The sequence below is a fragment of the Ornithorhynchus anatinus genome, chromosome 9, assembly GCF_004115215.2.
Source record: "Ornithorhynchus anatinus isolate Pmale09 chromosome 9, mOrnAna1.pri.v4, whole genome shotgun sequence".
NCBI lineage: Eukaryota > Metazoa > Chordata > Mammalia > Monotremata > Ornithorhynchidae > Ornithorhynchus > Ornithorhynchus anatinus.
This window is the reverse complement of record NC_041736.1, coordinates 41,802,455-41,820,068: the sequence shown is the minus strand read 5'-3', so window position 1 is coordinate 41,820,068 and position 17,614 is coordinate 41,802,455. Positions and strand designations below refer to the sequence as shown.

The 17,614-nt window shown below is 51.9% G+C and overlaps 1 protein-coding gene across 3 annotated transcripts in view; it reads right to left on the bottom strand.

Annotated features, from left to right (window-relative positions):
- Positions 1-17,614, bottom strand: part of DNMT3A (DNA methyltransferase 3 alpha) — a 101,933-nt gene that overhangs the window by 27,555 nt on the left and 56,764 nt on the right. For 2 of the 3 annotated variants that reach the window (XM_029071763.1, XM_029071764.1), the window contains exon 7: positions 14,833-14,952. The exons of the other annotated variant lie outside the window; for it this stretch is intronic. In XM_029071763.1, coding sequence (XP_028927596.1) covers positions 14,833-14,952 — 120 coding nt within the window. The remainder of the gene's footprint in view (positions 1-14,832; positions 14,953-17,614) is intronic. 3 annotated transcript variants of the gene reach the window in all.

Genomic DNA, 17,614 nt, shown 5'->3' with positions numbered 1-17,614 from the left:
ATGACCTGCAGATCCTACCAGTTTAGTCTTTTTCTATAGCATTTTTGAGGACAGGGTACAAGTCTGTGTTCCCAGCAAGGCACAATGAGATTTATACATGCAGTGGGCACTCGATCCAATGGTAACCGCCACCCATCCACTCCTCCCGCCCCCTCCCCGCCCCAAGCTATCCTGCCCTTACTGGGTCTACTAGATATGCCACTTCCCCTTTTATGATCCTCTAGAATTGGGGAAAAAAAAGTTCTTCAACTGCACCAGGCAGCCCATACCTCAATTCCTCCCTCCTCAGCTATATCAAACTGAGCTTTAAAGTGAGCTTTGCAGGGCTGTACCCGAACTTAACAAACTACCTGCTGCTTTTGTGTCAAGTACTACACACCCACAACAAGGTTTTGAAGCCCTAAAGGCTCCAACCTTAATCCACTTCATTCAGTCAGTCTCTTACTGCCTCTACATAGGGACCTGGGCACCATGGTCTGAATTTTGCCATCTGCTTGCTTCTCCCTGCCTGCGTCTTCCTCGCCTCTCCAACACCTTCTTCCTTTCCTGTTTCCTTCAGATTTTTCCCTCATGAGAACCCCCTTGCTTCCAAGTCCCTAACTGTGGAGATAATGTTAATCGTGGCCTTTATTAATGCTCACTATGGACCCACAGATGCAGATGAGTTGTTCATCTGCATCTTCAATTTCCACAACCACAAGGATGACTCCAAAATCTACCTCGGTAGTCCTGACCTCTCTCCTTCTCCGCAATCTCACGACTCTTCCTGCCTTCAGGACTGCTCTACTTGGATGGCCTGCCGACACCTCAAACTTAACATGTCCAAAACTGAACTCCTCATCTTCCCTCGAACTTTCCCAACACTGTTGGCAACACCACCATCCTCTCTGCCTCACAAGCCGGCAACCTTGGCATTATCCATGACTCATCGCTCTTCTGCAACCCACATAGGCAGTCACCAAATCCTGTGGGTGCAATCTTCGCAACATCTCTAGAATCTGCACCTTCCTCTTCATCCATGCTGCTACTACACTGATTCAGGGCCTTGTCATAGCCCGCCCTCTACTACCGCATCAGCCTCCTCACTGACTTCCCTGCCTTCGGCTCTCCCTTTTCCAGTTCTTACTTCGCTCTGCTGCTCGTATCATTTTTCTAGAAAACTGCTCTGCACACGTTTCCCCGCTCCTCAGACATCTCCAATGGTTGCCCTGCATCACACAGAAAGTCCTGGAGTCACTGGCTTTAAGGCACTTCATCAGCTCTCTCCACCCTGGGCCTCCTCCCATTGCAACCCCGCCCATAAACTTCGCTCCTCTAACAATCAATCAATGGTACTTATTGAGTGCTTACTATGTGCAGAGCACTGAAGGAAGCACAATACAACAGAATTAGCAGACTCATTGAGGGGCGATCTTTCTCACAGGCCAACCCCTTGCTCACGGAACCTCCTCCCCCCTTATATTTGACACACCACAGCCCTCCCTTCAAAGCCCATCTGATGTCACATCTCCAGAAAACCTTCCCTGACTAATAATCCATACCCACTGCGCACTTGGTTACTCACCTCACCCCCACCCCCACAGAACACTTATGCCCATATCCTTTGACTCAGTCACTTCCCCTATCGGTAATTTGTTTTAATGTCTGTTTCCCCCAGTGGAATGTCAACTCTTCTAAAAGCAACGATCATGTCTACCTACTCTTGTTGTACTCTCCCAAGGGCTCGGTTCAGTGCTCCGCACAAAGTAAACACCCAATAAATACGCAGCGTGGCTTAGTGGAAAGAGTCCGGGCTTGGGAGTCAGGGGACATGGCTTTTAATCCCACCTCCGCCACTTGTCTGCTGTGTGACCTGGGGCAAGTCACTTAACTTCTCTGGGCCTCAGTTACCTCATCTGGAAAATAGGGATTAAAAGTGTGAGCCCCACATGAGACAACCTGAATACCTTGTTCTAAACCCAACGCTTAGAACAGTGATCGACATGCAGTGAGCGCTTACCAGATGCCATAATAATAATTATTATTGTTAAATACCGCTCATTTATTAAGAACCTAAAACCCACAAAGGACAACCCCAATAATTCCCTGCAGCTCGGGCCTCAAGGAGAAGAGGGGAGGGGAGACAGCGAAAAGGAAAGGAGAGGCTGGCTTCCTCCACACTCACTAATGACCTGGCCTGATTAGGCCACTGACCTGGAAGGTGACCCCGGGGGCCCCTTTCCAGGGGGTTAATGAGGCTGCTCAGGGCTCCTGGGCCAGCTGGCTGCGGGATAGGCCCCTCTCTCTGTGAACTTGGAGGGCAAGAGAGTGGGGAAGAGGGAGGAGGGAGAGCGGGTGGAGTCATTCTCATCGGTAGCCATGAGGCTAATCCCTCCATGCTCTCTCCTTCAACCAAAGTGGCGCATCTTGGGGGAACTCCCCAAAGGCTCCCAGCTTCCTCCTAACCCGAAAGTTAGTTTGTCTGTACACCTCCAGCAAACTGCCCCATGGCTCCTTTGTCTCCCGGCCCCTCCTCATTCCACCTCCTTCTCCCCAGGTACTCCCTTGGCTTGTCTAATGTTATTGTGGTTTTTGTTTATCGAGTCTCCACAGTGTTTGTAAACACGGTGCATCACACACACAGATAAGGCTCCTACCTTCGGAAAAAAATGTGGAGAAAGGAAATCTTCGTTTGGGAAACACCGGAAAGTGAAAGAGTTCAAGGAATTTGGTAGAGGGTGAGAGGCTTGGGGGTGGGGAATCCCTCTGGCCAGGAGGGAGATTTCGGGAATAAATTTGCTCCCATTTCGGAGCAGAGAGCTCGCTCCCTCCCAGATGGATGGATATTCTGGCCTCTCCGGGTCATTTTCCTCGCTTCCCTCCCTCTAGCCAGCCAGCCCACCCTCCTTCCCCCAAAACACGCTGCTCATGGCCGGCCAGCTCTCTTCCTCCTCTTTGTTCCTCCTGGGCCACGACAGAGCCCACGGCCTTGAGCTCACTCACTTCCCTCTGCCAAACCCCCAACAGGGAGGGGACTAGGCACAACAGAGATCCCTCCAGGTCTTTTCCTCCGCTCCTGACCCGAGTGCCAATTTCGCCCCGCAGTTCCAACCTGGAAAAGTCAACGCTGACTGCCACACGATCCCACTCCAAGCTCGCTCTCCCCATTCTGGTTCCACCACCCCTGGGCCACTGCGCTTGGCCGGGCGCCTCATCGATCCTGGCTTTTTCCTGGAGAGCTGCTCGTCGGCCCCAGTTTCTCCTTAACCCCAACCCACACCACCATTTTCCTGAAGAGCCGAACTCCGAGGTGGGGCCTAGCTCAGATCTGTCCCCTTGGCGGGCCTCGGGCCCTCCTCTACCCACTACATCGAGCTGCTCCCCGCACCAGGCCGCGCTCCTTTACTTCGCTCCCCCTCCTGCCTGGTGGCTCTCCGGCCTGGGGACTTTGGACTCTCTCCGACCCATGGGCCCAAAGGGCTTGCGGATGGTCCTAGGTCGCCTTTTCCCAGCCAGCGGGGGAAAAGACCCCTTCCACTCCCCGTCCTGCCCTGGGGCCGGCCGAGGGGGGGCTGCTTTCCAAACTCCTCTTCCCCAGGGCCAGTCCTCTCTCCCTCTTTCTGCCCCTCCACTGAGCTGATGGAGGCCTCTGCCTCCATCTGGGGGGGCGCCTAGGGGGTTCCCTAAGGGGGAAGCACCGCAGCCGGTCCCGCACTAGCCGAGGGGGGTGAGAGAGAGATCGGTCCGGATTGTCAGCAGGGGAAGGGGGCCAAAGAGAAGCACACAGACAGGCTCCCTCGCAGACACAGAGATACACAGAGACACGTACACAGAGACGCGCACGCACGCAGTCATAAACCCGCAGACGGGGCCCGCACACCCCGTCCTCGCCAACATAAAGTAAGGAACTGCCAAGCCATCCCCACCCCGGTCCCGTCCCTCCCCGCCACCACCACCACGACCCCTGCTCGGGCCCCTGGCTGGCCGGGGGTCAGCAGGGGCCCGGGCACCTACCCATTAAGGCCAGGTGCGCACCCCCTCTGGTCCGGCTCAGGTGTGAACCCCCCCTGGCCCTGCCGCTCTGGCTCTGGCCGCCCGCCTTGGGGGAGGGGAAAGGGGGAGATGGGGCTGGGGGCCGGAGGGGGCCGGGGAAGGGGGAGGGGAAGGGGAGGGGGAGGGGATGGGGGGAGGGGGGGGGAAGGGACCGAACATTTTCTTTGTCTAGGAACTCCAGGTCACGTGGGGCCGGTCGGACTGGCTGGTTGGCTGGGAGGGGACCAGGGGAGGGGGCCGGCTCCCAGACGCTGGCAGCCGGCCAGCCCCCTCTTGTCTGGTCGCCTGCGAGAGGAGCGGGCCGGTGCTGGGCTCGGGGCCCTCCTCCCTCCTCTATTCCCGCCCCACATGGGGAAAACCATCCCCCCACCCTTCTGGAAGGGATTAACGGCGGGCAGGGGACCCACCCAAGATAGGGGGTGGGGGGATGCCCAAGAAAAATGGGGTTGGTCCTCCAGTAAGGACGAAAAAGGCCCCGCCAGAATCACCATCATCATGGTGGGATTTGCTGAGCGCTCGCTATGGGCAAGGCACTGTCCTAAGCGCTGGAGGATACGAGGTGATCAGGTTGTCCCGCGGGGGGCTCACCGTTTTGATCCCCATTTTACAGATGAGGGCACCGAGAAGTGAAGTCACCCAGCTGGCAAGCGGCGGGGCCGAGATTAGAACCCACGACCTCTGACTGCCAAGCCCGGGCTCCTTCCACTGAGCCACGCTGCAAGGCACCAGGGAAGCGGCTGGAAAGCCCGGGGCCCTACGGCGGGGGAAGGCAGAAACGGTGAGGCCGGAGGGTGGAGGAGCAAAAATCCCGCCTCCGAGGCATCTTCATCCCACCTCCTCCTCCTGCAAGCCTTCCCTGACTGGTGATCAACGTCTTATCCACCCCTCTAATGGCTCTTGACCGTAGCTGTTTATGCTCTTGGCATTTGTACATTCGATTCGGTCGAACCATCGGTTTTACCATTCTGCTTCCACTGCTTGTGCATATTTCTACGTCCTGTTAGAGCCGAAGCCCCCTGTGGGCAGGAGACGTGTCCTGTGCGACTGTTGTATTTCCCTAGGGCCTAGTTTCGGTGCATTGCTTTCGGTAGGGCTTCAATAAATACACCGTTACCACTACTACCGCATGATACAGTGTGGCTGGTGGAAAGGAAAGGTTTCCCCTGGGTGTCTGAACTTAGTTTCCCCATCTGCGCTATTCGGCTGAGACGGATGACTGACGAGGGTCCGAATAAGGGACTTCATTTGGCCCTGCTGTACTGAGTTCAGATGCGTTTTCTGAAAAGTGAGAGTGAGAATTTAACGGTTCGGTCAAAACGCCTCTCCCCAAGCAAGTTTCTGCAATCTTGGAAGCACAGTGGGTCCCAGCCTTTCTGTTCTCCCTGAAATTATCCTGTCCCATCAATCAAAGATACTGTACTAAGCGCTGGGGAGAGTACATCAGAGTTGGTAGACATGTCCCCTGCCCCCAAGGAGCTTACAGTCTAGAGGACTGTCTCGTATAACTTGTCTGTATAGCTTTTTTTTCAGGGTGTGAAACAGACTCCCACCAACGGCACCCCCACAGTCCTTAACGCTGTTGCTTCCCCCGCTTCCTGAAAGCCGGGAACATGTCTACTAACTCTACTGTACTCGTTCAAGAGCTTAGTACATAGTAAGTACTGAATAAGTACTGCTGGCTAGACTGATTGACTGATTAACAGCTACACAAAAGAAGGCCAGGCCCCGAAGGGGAGAGAAATTAGGGAGTCAATTGCAGGTTCCCTGCCTCCTTAGACCCAGTGATCAGATGGGTTTAACTAATAATTGCGGTTTTTGTTAAGAGCTTACTATGTGCCAACCACTATGCTGTAAGGATAGATACAGTACAATCACATCAGATACAGTCCCTGCCCGAGTCTATGGAGGAGGGGGAGCTAGTTTCCAACAAATCTCAGAGCACAATGGGGTACAAAAGTGCAGATGTGCATTCTGACCCACCTGCAGTGAAAAATTTTCAATCCCACCGCCCTCCATCCCCAAATCAGCTGCTGCTGGTCCAGCTCCCACTGAAAGGCAATTCTGCTCCCCCAGAGGAAGGGAATTTAGCCCAACCCAGGCCCACGATTTACAAAGCCCAGGTAGGCCTGCGGGGAGAGGTGAATGCAAAGTGATTGCAGCAATGATAAGAGATTTGTAAAACAGAGGGAGGGGGATCTGTAGTCTGCTCCAGGGCTAGGGGGTTGGGGAAGGGAAAGAGACAGTCCTGGAGACCTGCTCCAGATATAAGGGGGCTCTCTTTTGCCCCCTAGAATCTATTCCTGAAACCAACTTACTGCTGTCTGAATATACAAAGCAATACAAGGAGGCTCATTCACGTAAACACAAATAGGCCACCCATACAAACTCAAAGCTGTAGCAGCCCTTCTCTCCTTGTTTCTCGGTCTGATGCTTTCACCATCCAAACAGACCCATGAAGACACACATATGGAGACACAGACCACCTCCAAAAACAAGTGGTTCCCTTGATGGCACGAGCTTCCCCAAACTCTTTCTGACCACTCGGATCCGTACCCTTTGGGCATTTGATATTCGCCCCACCCTCGGTACTTATGTACATATCAATGAATTAATTATTCACATTAAGGTCTGTCTCCCCCTCTAGACTGTAAGCTCACAGAGGGCAGGGAACATGTCTACCCACTCTGTTGAACTGCATTTTCCCAAGCACTCCGTGCAGCGCTCTGCAAACAGTAAGCACTCAAATACCATGGACTGCCTTCTGGATGCCAGCTTCCGCTCAGCCTCAAGCCTCCATGCCTGGGATAACTTGACTGGACCAGCTGGACACTTTCTGCCAGGGAGGGAGGGGTCCACCATTCCCAAACACTCCAGCTCCAGAGGCTGTGGCGAGAGGAAGGTGTGGCTAGAGAGAAGAGGGATTACTTCCTGCTCTAAGTACTGTTGGAATGGCAGTCAAAGGAGACCTGTACTTTAGACTAGTATCTCTTCTGTGTTCTCGATACTTCTGGCCATTTGGTGGATGCGCTAATAAGGGCAATTAACCTAGGGTCTCCCACCTCTCCTAGCTAGCAGAATCCCAGACAGTTGCCCCTGCATGGGGCAACTGGAAAGTGGGAGTGTTTTGTGCCCAAGACAAGACCCTGACCCACTGCCCTCTCATGGTCTCCACTGCTCCTTGCCACACTGCGGAGAAGCAGCGTGGCTCAGTGGAAAGAGCACGGACTTTGGAGTCAGGGCTCATGAGTTCGAATCCCAGCTCTGCCACTTGTCGGCTGTGTGACTGTGGGCAAGTCACTTAACTTCTCTGTGCCTCAGTTCCCTCATCTGTAAAATGGGGATTAAGACTGTGAGCCCCACGTGGGACAACCTGATTCCCCTATGTCTACCCCAGCGCTTAGAACAGTGCTCGGCACATAGTAAGCGCTTAACAAATACCAACATTATTATTATTATTATTACACTGGTTTTCCCACTTTCTGGGAGAGGAGGTGATGGTGACAGCAGTGGCTATCTGGAAAGGGCAGAAATTTCGCTCTTCCATTCTTTACATCTTCCCCTTGGCCTACCCAGAAGGAGAGAATCCTGCAGTGCTGTTTCTCAAGGGCAGCCTAGGATCGTTTCTGAGAACCCAGGCTAAATGCAGAAATTCCTGGGCCACTCCCTTCCCTTGTCTCCTTAAATGTTATTGGCTCCCAGACTGTTCAAGAAGGGGCTAATTTAGGTGACCAATGACTACTCCATTGATTGATTGCACTGGGACCTGAACTGTGGTCAATTAAGCAATAGCATTTACTGAGTTATCAGTGAGCCCCAGATTCCCATAGGGTTAGTTCATGACGAGGGGTCAGAGTGACGATGAGGCCAGGGGAGGGGGTAAGTCAACCCACTCCTAGCCTGTAGTAGGGGTCTCTTCAATTAATCAATGGTATTTATAGAGTTCTTACTGCATGCAGAGTACTATACTAAGCACTTGGGAAAGTACAGTACCGTCTCATCCTGAGGAATGGAGACTTGAGCCAGGTCCTGCAAAGTACAGGACAGGGCTCATTCTAGGAAGAGAAAGGTACCAGCACTGATTTGGGGCAGAACCCTGAGGCTTGTTTCCTGTTGACTCCCTCCAGTCCAGTCAAGGGAACATACTGTCAGCAATCACTCAATAAAATTTGGCCTTTTAGTGCTGCTTTTGAGGGACTACCAGTTAAGGGAAGCAGCGTGGCTCAATGGAAAGAGCCTGGGTTTCGGAGTCAGAGGTCATGGGTTCGACTTCTGGCTCTGCCACTTGTCAGCTATGTGACTGTGGGCAAGAAGCAGCGTGGCTCAGTGGAAAGAGCACGGGCTTTGGAGTCAGAGGTCATGGGTTCAAATCCCGGCTCGGCCACTTGTCAGCTGTGTGACTTTGGGCAAGTCACTTAACTTCTCGGTGCCTCAGTGACCTCATCTGTAAAATGGGGATGAAGACTGTGAGCCCCATGTGAGACAACCTGATTCCCCTGTGTCTACCCCAGTGCTTAGAACAGTGCTCGGCACATAGTAAGCGCTTAACAAATACCAACATTATTATTATTATTCTCTGTGCCTCAGTTACCTCATCTGTAAAATGGGGATTAACTGTGAGCCTCATGTGGGATGACCTGATTACCCTATATCTCCCCCAGCACTTAGAAGAGAGCTCTGCACATAGTAAGCGCTTAACAAATCCCAACATTATTATTATTAAATGAGGAGCTCCTGAACTTAATTATACATCCTCAGCCCTACAGCACTTATGGACATAGCTATAATTTATTTTAATGTCTGTCTCCCCTTTTAGACTGTCAGCTCCTGGTGGATAGGAAACGTGTCTACCAAATTTGTTCTATTGTTCTCGCCTGAGCATTTAGTAGAGTGCCTAGCACCCGGGCATAGGTGACACAGAAGGGAGAGAGAGTGGGGAGTGCTTAGTCAGGGAAGGTCTGTAGGAGGAGATGTGATCTTCATAAAGTTTTGAAGGCGGGGAGAGTGGCGGTCTGGTGTACATGAAGGGGGAGGAAGTTCTAGGCCAGAGAGAGGATCTTCCATCATCCTTGAAACAGGGACTGACTTCCCCGGGTGAGAAATTGCTGGCCCTGACGGTTAGGGGAAGGCTCTGGAGCATGTTTCAGTGTCTCAGAGCACAGCCTTCACTTCACTGTCAAGTCCTGGCCTCCCCAGGGTGGAAACCTTTAGCAGTAGGAGTTAGGAAAGAAGCCAGCAAACTGTGGTCCTGTCCTCCAACTAGAAATACGCCTCAGGCTGAGTGTTCCCAAGCCTGTGGACAAACCTCTGCATGTCTCAGCCCTCCCGTGTCCTCTTCTGATCCCACCCCTCCCTCCCCACCATGCTCAGTGTGTTTATTTTAAAAGCTCAGCACCCAGACTACAGCTCCTTGATCCTGGTGGTCCTGTGGGGACCATCACCTCTGCCATCCCTTCAGCACGGCCCTGCCTCCACTACCTCCAAGGTGGCGGCCAGCCACTGACCAGATGATTGCGCTGGTAGGCAGCATGGCTAAAAATAACCACTGAGCCTGACACCATGGAGTGAGAGGGACCTGTTGCTAGGGAGACAGAGGGAGGGAGACAGCAGCAGAAAATTGAGTTGGGGGAGAAGGTGAGTGTAATAAATATGGATGGGGCTGAGAGAAGCCGAGGATGCAGGCTATGGGCCTCAGGACTGGCAAGGGTCCCAGGCCCTCTCTCAGAGAGCCCCTGCAGCTCCCTGGCAACACCTGCCTATAAGCACTGGCCAAAGCTTGAAGACGCAAACACCTCCCCTCCCAGAGAAATCCATCTCCACGGAAACCACTGCTGCTGGGGCGAAGTACAGGCCCCTGGCAGGGAAAGGCCTCTGCCTGGAGCTGGTTGCTATGACAACACTCCCTCCCGCCCCCTCCCCACCCTTCGCAACCCTCCCCAACCCTCCAGACAAGAAGCGGGCCCAGCTGGATCTTGACTGGCATACTCAACCCTCGGGTTCCTGCCTGTCTTGAACCCCTGCCCCCAAAGAATGAAGGACGAGCAGGCCATCAGCTAACACTGTCCAGGACAGGATCCTTTACTAAAACAAGGTTCCCCTTGCTTTAGGGGGCCAAGAGGGCAAGGCACAGTATATTCCCTACTTTCCTTTGTCCTAAGTAAAGAAAATTTCCTCAAGTCCCCTTTTAACCAGTCTTCTCCAGAAAACCAGAACAGCCCCTGTGACCCGCTCCACAACCTAGCCTGGACTTATCTATCTACCAAGGCTGCTGGGGCTTTCCATCCTCCATAAAAAATAGTAATAATTACAATAATAATATCGCTAAGCACTGGGGCAGATGCAAGATAATCAGGTCACAGTCCCTGTCCCATATAGGGTTCACAGTCTAAGCAAGAAGGAGAGGAGGAAGGAAGGAAGGAAGGAAGGAGGGGAGGGAGGGCGGGAGGGAGGAAAAACGGAGGGGAGAAAGGAAGGAGGGAAGGAACCCCATTTTACAAATGAAGACACTGAGGCAGAGAGAAATGAAGTGACTTGACCAGTGTTGTATAGCAGGCCAGTGGCTGAGCTGGAATTAGAACCCAGGTCCTCTGATTCCCAGACTCATCACCTTTCCTCTAGATCACGGCACTTCTCATAACAAGATAACAGGACAGAACTATATGGATTCCACCAGGGCAGCTGCCCCCCCCATCTTCCTCCCTATTCGGGGCCTCATCCATGCTGCAGGTTTACATAACCAATCATGATTATTGAGGACTTACTGGGTGCAGAGCACTGTATTAAGCACTTGGGAGAGTACAACACAACAGAGTTGGCAGACACTTTTCCTGCCCACAGCAAGCAGCATCTCATCCGAAGAGGGTTGCCTGTCTAACCCCTTCTTTGCTCAGGCAGGGTTTCTGCTCATTTAGCAGTGGGTTTGCAGATGGCTGCAATTTGAGGGAAGAATCACAACATAGACCCAGGCCAAGGGTCTGCCAGCTTCACCAAAGCCCTTCAGGTCGACAATGGTGATTTTCAGGGCAGATGGAACAATATACGTAATACTGAGGTGAGGTAAGGGCAAGACACTTGTTACCCTAATTCTGGTTTCCCTCTCTGCTTCCTTTCTCACTGCTTCACAGACACACCTCCTAGACCTAGGCTGAAAGGATCAAGGATTGCAATCATCCCTATTAGTGCCAGCTTCTCTACTACTGCCCCAAGGGGCAGACCCTGAGATGTTCTCTTCGTTTCAGTCTTCTCTTGCCCCAGACAGAGAACTGGAGGCATAGGCCCAGAGAAAAGATTGTGATTTCAGAAACCTGGAGTGAACCAAGCCCACCAGACAGGAGCGAAGAATGAAAGACAAGGAGCAGAAACTGTCCCCTTGGATGGAGGCGAGAGCATCACCATAGCAACCAGCAGCTGTGTCTGCCTGGCTGGGCACGGTGCTCAGGTGCTGCATCTGAGGACCCCTGTGAAATTAGACATTGAGGAGAATAGATCCCAGCAAATGACGGGGTCCACATCAACCCTTCCCCAACCCTTGAGGTCCATAGGTTGGGACCCAGGGATTTGGTTCAGAACGGACCCTGCTTGGTACCCCAAGCTGAACTTTAGCCTTTAGGCAGAGGATGACCTGGAGCTAGATAGATTTTCTGGGGCTTCTTCAGGTCAGAGCATGAGCCCATATGAGTTTTTCTGAATACTGCCCTTCCAAACCCTAGCACCTTATTTGTAGAAGGAAGAAAGAATGAGGTGCAAAGTCTAGAAGGAAGGGCAGGAAGGTGTTTCTCGTTTCCTTCTTGTCAAATCCAACGATCTCTACTCCATCCTAATCCTCCTCGACCGCTCAGCTACCTTCGACACTGTGGACGGCCACCCCCTTCTCTTGGAAACGATATTCCACTTTGGCTTCACGGACTCTGTCCTCTCCTGATTCTCCTCTTATCTCTTAGGCTCAGTGTTCTTCACGGGCTCCTCCTCTGCCTTTCACCCCCTAATTGTACGGGTCCCTCAAAGTTCAGTTCTACGTCCCCTTCTATTCTCCATCTACATCCACTCCCTTGGAGAACTCATTCGCTCCCGTGGCTTCAACTACCACCTCTATGCGGATGATACCCAAATCTACATCTCCAGCCCTGATCTCTCTCCCTCTCTCCAGCCTCGCATCTCCTCTACCTGGATGTCCTCCTGTCACCTCAAATTTAAAGTGTCCAAAACAGAGCTCCTTATCTTCCCACCCAAACCCTGTCCTCCCCTTGACTTTCCCATCACTATAGACGGCACCACCATCCTTTCTCTTTCACAAGCCCATAACCTTGGCGTCATCCTTGACTCCACTCTCTCTTCAACCCACGTATTCAATCCGTCACCAAATCCTGTCGGTCCCATTTCAAAAAAATCGCTAAAATCCGCCCTTTCCTCTCCATCCAAATTGCTACCACATTAATACAATCACTCATCCTCGCCCACCTGGATTACTGCATCAGGCTTCTTGCTGACCTCCCAGCCTACTGTCTCTCCCCACTCCAGTCCATACTTCACTCTGCTGCCTGGATCATTTTTCTACAAAAACATTCAGGACATGTCATCCCCTCTCCCCCTCAAAAAACCCCACTGGTTGCCCATTTACCTCTGTATCAAACAAAAACTCCTCACCATTAGCTTTAAAGCACTCCATCGCCTTGCTCCCGCCAACTCGCCAACTCTCCTCACTTCTCCCCTTCTACAACCCAGCCCGCACAATTCGCTCCTCTAGTGCTAATCTTCTCACTGTGCCTTGATCTCACCTACCTCGCCACTGACCCCTAGCCCACATCCTGCCTCTGGCCTGGAACGCCCTCCCTTCTCAAATCCGACAGAAAATTACTCTCCCTCCCTTCAAAGCCTTATTGAAGGCACATCTCCAAGAGGCCGTCCCAGACTAAGACCCACTTTTCCTCATCTCCTACTCCCTTCTGCGTCACCCTGCCTTGCTTCCTTTGCTGTTTCTCCCTCCCAACCCCACTGTAACTTTATTTATTTGAATTGAGGTCTATCTGTCTTGCCTCCTCTAGACTGTAAGCTCGGCGTGAGCAGGGATTGTCACTATTTATTGTTGTATTGTACTTTTCCAAACACTTAGAGTACAGTGATCTGTACACAGTAAGCACTCGATAAATACGATTGATTGAATGAATTAATGAAATTCTCAGGAGAGGCCTAAAGTGTGGCCCTTGTTTTCTTCATCTTACCACCATTTTTGGACTTCTTCCCCTAGGCCCCAAAACTTCTCCCAATTCCACTAGGCTTCTTCTTCTTCAAGTCCTTTCCTTGCTAATACTTTCCTTCTCTGCTGACCCAAATCCTAAAGCCTCAGTGACTTGCTGTAGTTCGACCTTTCCCTTCCTCTTGTTCTCAAGGAGCTGCTGCTTTTCCTGCCTCAGTCCTCCAGTGGCCCCCAAATGAAATGCTTTCCCACTCTTTCTTGCTCTTGTTCCCTTCAGCAGTGCATCTATTGCCAAACCTAGACTTTGATTCTTGCTGGTAACACCATGATGAGGATGGATGGGGAAAAAAAAAACACATCCTACTTCACACATCTGCCAGGAGTTTCCCTGGCCCTTGGCCAAAAAGATTCCCAGGGTGGAGCTCTCCCTGTGGGTTTCCCCTCTTGTCCCTCCTCCATCTCTGCCACTATGTTTAGCTCTGCTCTTGGGCCATCTCTCTCTCTCTCTCTCCACCCCACTCCCCTACCCTTATGCTTCTGTCCCTGCCAAGCTTGCATCTCTATTCCTGACATGCCCACTCTTCCCACAAAGGATGGTGAGAAGGTGGGAGTGCCCAGGGCTGGGAGCTAGAATGTCCAAGTCCTGTTTCTCACTCCATCTGTGGCTTACTTGATGACATGAGCCTGATAATCCATCTGACCATGGGTTACACTGCCTTGGGCAGCCTCCTCAGAGGAATGGGGAGCTTGTGGCAGAGCTTGTGTTGGAGGATGGAAAGGAATGCATATGTCATGGAGGGAGAGTACTTCGCCAGACATCCCTCCAAGGAGTCCTGATTTAGTGGTAATGGGCAACAGGAGTAAAGGATTGGAATCTGAGCCTCAGCCCAGTGCGCTGATGGAACTGAGTCTCAGGGCTTCCTCTCTTACAGGTACAGATCCATACACTCTGGGTCCCGGCCACTGAGAGTGAAGGAAGTGTAGGTCAGCCTATAGGCCATTGTTTCTGAGGAGAGTCGCCCTCCTCTCTTCTACCAACCCTCTTCTCCAGCTTAGGAAGTAGCTATCCAAATGATATTAAGCACTTAGTACAGTGCCCTGCACATAGTAGGGACTCAATAAATACCACTGATTGGTGATGGTGTAACTCTAACCCTCTAGGACTTCTATCAGGCTGCTCTTCCCCAGAGGATAGACAGGAAGCAGAGCAAGCCAAGCACCCTGCATGCTGTCAACCAGTACCCAAGAACCACGCTTGGATAAGGAAACAAATTGCCCGCTGCCCAGGGGGAGTTAGGGGAGGGAGGTGGAAAGGGAAAAGAAGACGAGAAGAGGGACAGGAAGAAGGGAAAGGGGGACACAGACTGCTGGTTAAGCCTTCTTTTTTGGGGGGGGGGTCTCTCAGAAAGATTAACTAGGTCTTTCTCCACAGGTGACCATCCATTAGACCTTGCCCTCTCCTCCAACACAAAGTCAGAGTGCTCCCCATTTTGTCTCCAAATGCTTGTTTAAAGAAAGCAAAGACACTATAGAGGAACTATCAGGGGATTGAGAAGAAGAAGAGCAGCAGAGAGAAAAGGTGGCAACGGAACTGCGGAATTGGTCTGTACCCTAGAGATCTCAGTCCTGGAGAGGGGTGCCGGGCAGGAGTGAGAGTGTCCCTGTCTGCATGAAAATCTTTCCTCCTCCTTTCTCATCTCGCTCTGCTGCTTTCCAACTGCTTCTTCCTGCTTCAGGTGTTAAAGAAGAGGAGACACAAGGAGGGAGTTCACGGGAAAAATCATATGGGCCTGGAAGAGAGATACCGAGCACCTGGAACAAGAGGGAGTCTCGAAGAGCCAAGGCTCACAGCCTGGCTGAGGCAAGATCCTTGAAGTTCTATGGGAAACAGAACCCACGATTCCCGCCCCAGACACCTGTCCCCCCACAATCCCCCACCCGTCTCCCAAACCCACACCCCCGCTTTCTCACTCACTCAGATCACCCCAGCCAGCCAAGTCCCAGTCTCAGGGAAGTTGGGGGATGCTAGAGGGGTCTCTGACCTTCCCTTTCCTTCCCCAAACTGCCCTTCCTTCCCATCAGGCTTGTCTCCAGCAGCCTACAAAACCTGGGACCTAAAGGGTTACAGGCTTTCCCAGAAGGATTCCAGGGAACAATGAGATAATTCAATAGGGACTCAGCAAGGGGAGATAGCTGCAGAGAGCCAGGTAAATGGGCTTTAAGAGCAGCTTGAAGACCACATTTCCATCCCAAAGGACACAGACAAATCCTCTGGAGCCAGGACCTCTTCCTCTTCCACCACCCCAAATTTGCTTTGGAAACCTCAGCGTACCTCCAGTTCTTCCCAGTCTGCTCTCACTGGGGACAATTCTGCCCTTGCAGCTCTGACCCATCCATGTCCTTCCCAATACCACCTTGTTCCTGCTCCCTCCTTAACACTTCACTCTCAAATAACAGTGCCTTTATGCCAGGCACTACACCCAGCACGTTTAAGAGACACTGCCCCTGCCCCGCCCCTCCAGGCTGCCATTCTCCGAAGGCAGCATCCACAGACAATCATACCTAGATGAGATGAGAGAGTTATTCAAAATATTTAAACAATATATAAGATCTTACTTATCTTCCTACTTTTGTCATTTGTTTTGCTCCTTATCCCGACTTGGCCTTAGGAGGGTCAATGAGAGAGAGGAGGGGAAAGCATTCGCAATTCCCAATTCCCAATAAGGGAAATTGTCCTCTCAGCAGGGAACCATTTGGAAGAACGGTGAGGGTAAATAAGGACAAAGAGGGGGGAGAGGATAAGTAAGGCAGGAATTAAAAATGAGGAGGAGAAGCCTATCTTCATGCAAAGTGAAGTGAGGAACCAGAGGAGTATTTTTCGGATCAGTGGACACTGTTAAAAGGCAGGGGGGAAAGAGTATTTTCAAGACAGCAGTAGTTTGAACTGAGAGCAAGAGAGACGGGTGGAAGAGAGGAGGCTGGCAAAGAGCAACTATGGAGCCCAGGGAGGGCTTGGGGTTAAGGTAGAGGTCTCATAGACAAGAACCAAAGGGCAAATGCCCCGGTGGGGTTGACACTATCATCTCAGAGGGCCATTTCTGTTATGGTCAGGCCCTGGGAACACTGAACCAGGCAGCTCCAAGCTGTGACCGATCTGAAGAACTCCAGGGAAGTTACGGTTATCCTGGGCTGGTCAGGAGTTTTGGTCCTTCCAGGATCGCTGGCATTGTACTGGGACTGCCTCAGAGCTGAACAGTCACCCCTCATCAGCCTCAGCACCGCCCCCCCCCCCCCACCTCTCCAGTGCCTTCTTCCCTTCCAAGGGAGAGACTTGGCAATCAGTGGCATTTGCTGAGCATTTATTGTGTGAAGAGGTCTGTACTAGGCCCTAGGGAGAGTACAATACAGTTGATAGACAAGACCTCTGCCCATAAGGAACTTACAATCGAGTGGACAAGTCACACCCCAGGGAATCCATCCCATGGCATTCCATACTTTGCCCCAGGAATGTGGAGGCCACAGGAATTGAGAAGGGAGGAGAGAAGGATCCAAGAGATATTGTGAAAGGAGACAAGGAAGGATTTAGCAAAGGGTTAAATGTGGAGGATGAAGAAAAAGACAACTTATTTCAAGAGCCAGGTTAAATAGGGATATCTTGGGGTATCTGAGCCAGATTAAATTGGGGTATCTCAGGGCATCTTTGCCGTGATAGGGAAAAATGGAAGAAGGCAAGACTCGATTATCTTGTGCCTTCAGTTTCCTGTGCAAACGTACCCAAGGATTTGTTCTTGTTCTGGAGCAAGGGTCCGCCACCCAGCAGAGAGCAAATAAGGTCTCTGGATCCTGAGAATGTTTGCTCCCAATTTGTTTTACTCAACTTCCCTCCCACCCCAGTTCCCAGGCTGAATGTCAGAATGTCAGAGTAGGTCAGACCATGGGAAACCTGGGGAAAGCCCGGGCAAGCTGCTCTCTCCCGTCCCCCAACTCCTGCCCTCAACCACCTTCTGGTTTCCACTTCCTCCCTATGTCGGATCCTCGAGACGACTGCTCCTGTTTTCAGGCAGGGCTCAGGGAGAAGAGGAGGAATGTCTACTTGGGAGTGAAGGGACAGACGTGACAGAGGAGGAGGGGCTAAAGAGAGTAAGACTATAAATAGGAAAAAGGCTCAGTCAGGCTTATCCATCAACACTATAACAACAATCACAGCAGTGGCAGGAGCAACATATCTGATCCTCTTGGGTCTTTCTCCTTGGAGCACCACAATTCACCCACATTCCAGTCCGTCTTTCTTCCTCACAGCCGACAGGCCAGACTGAGGTTTGGACAACACTGCCCATATTATAGAGGGGCAAGGCCAGTGACCTATCCAGAATCTCTGAGAAAAAGCCACCA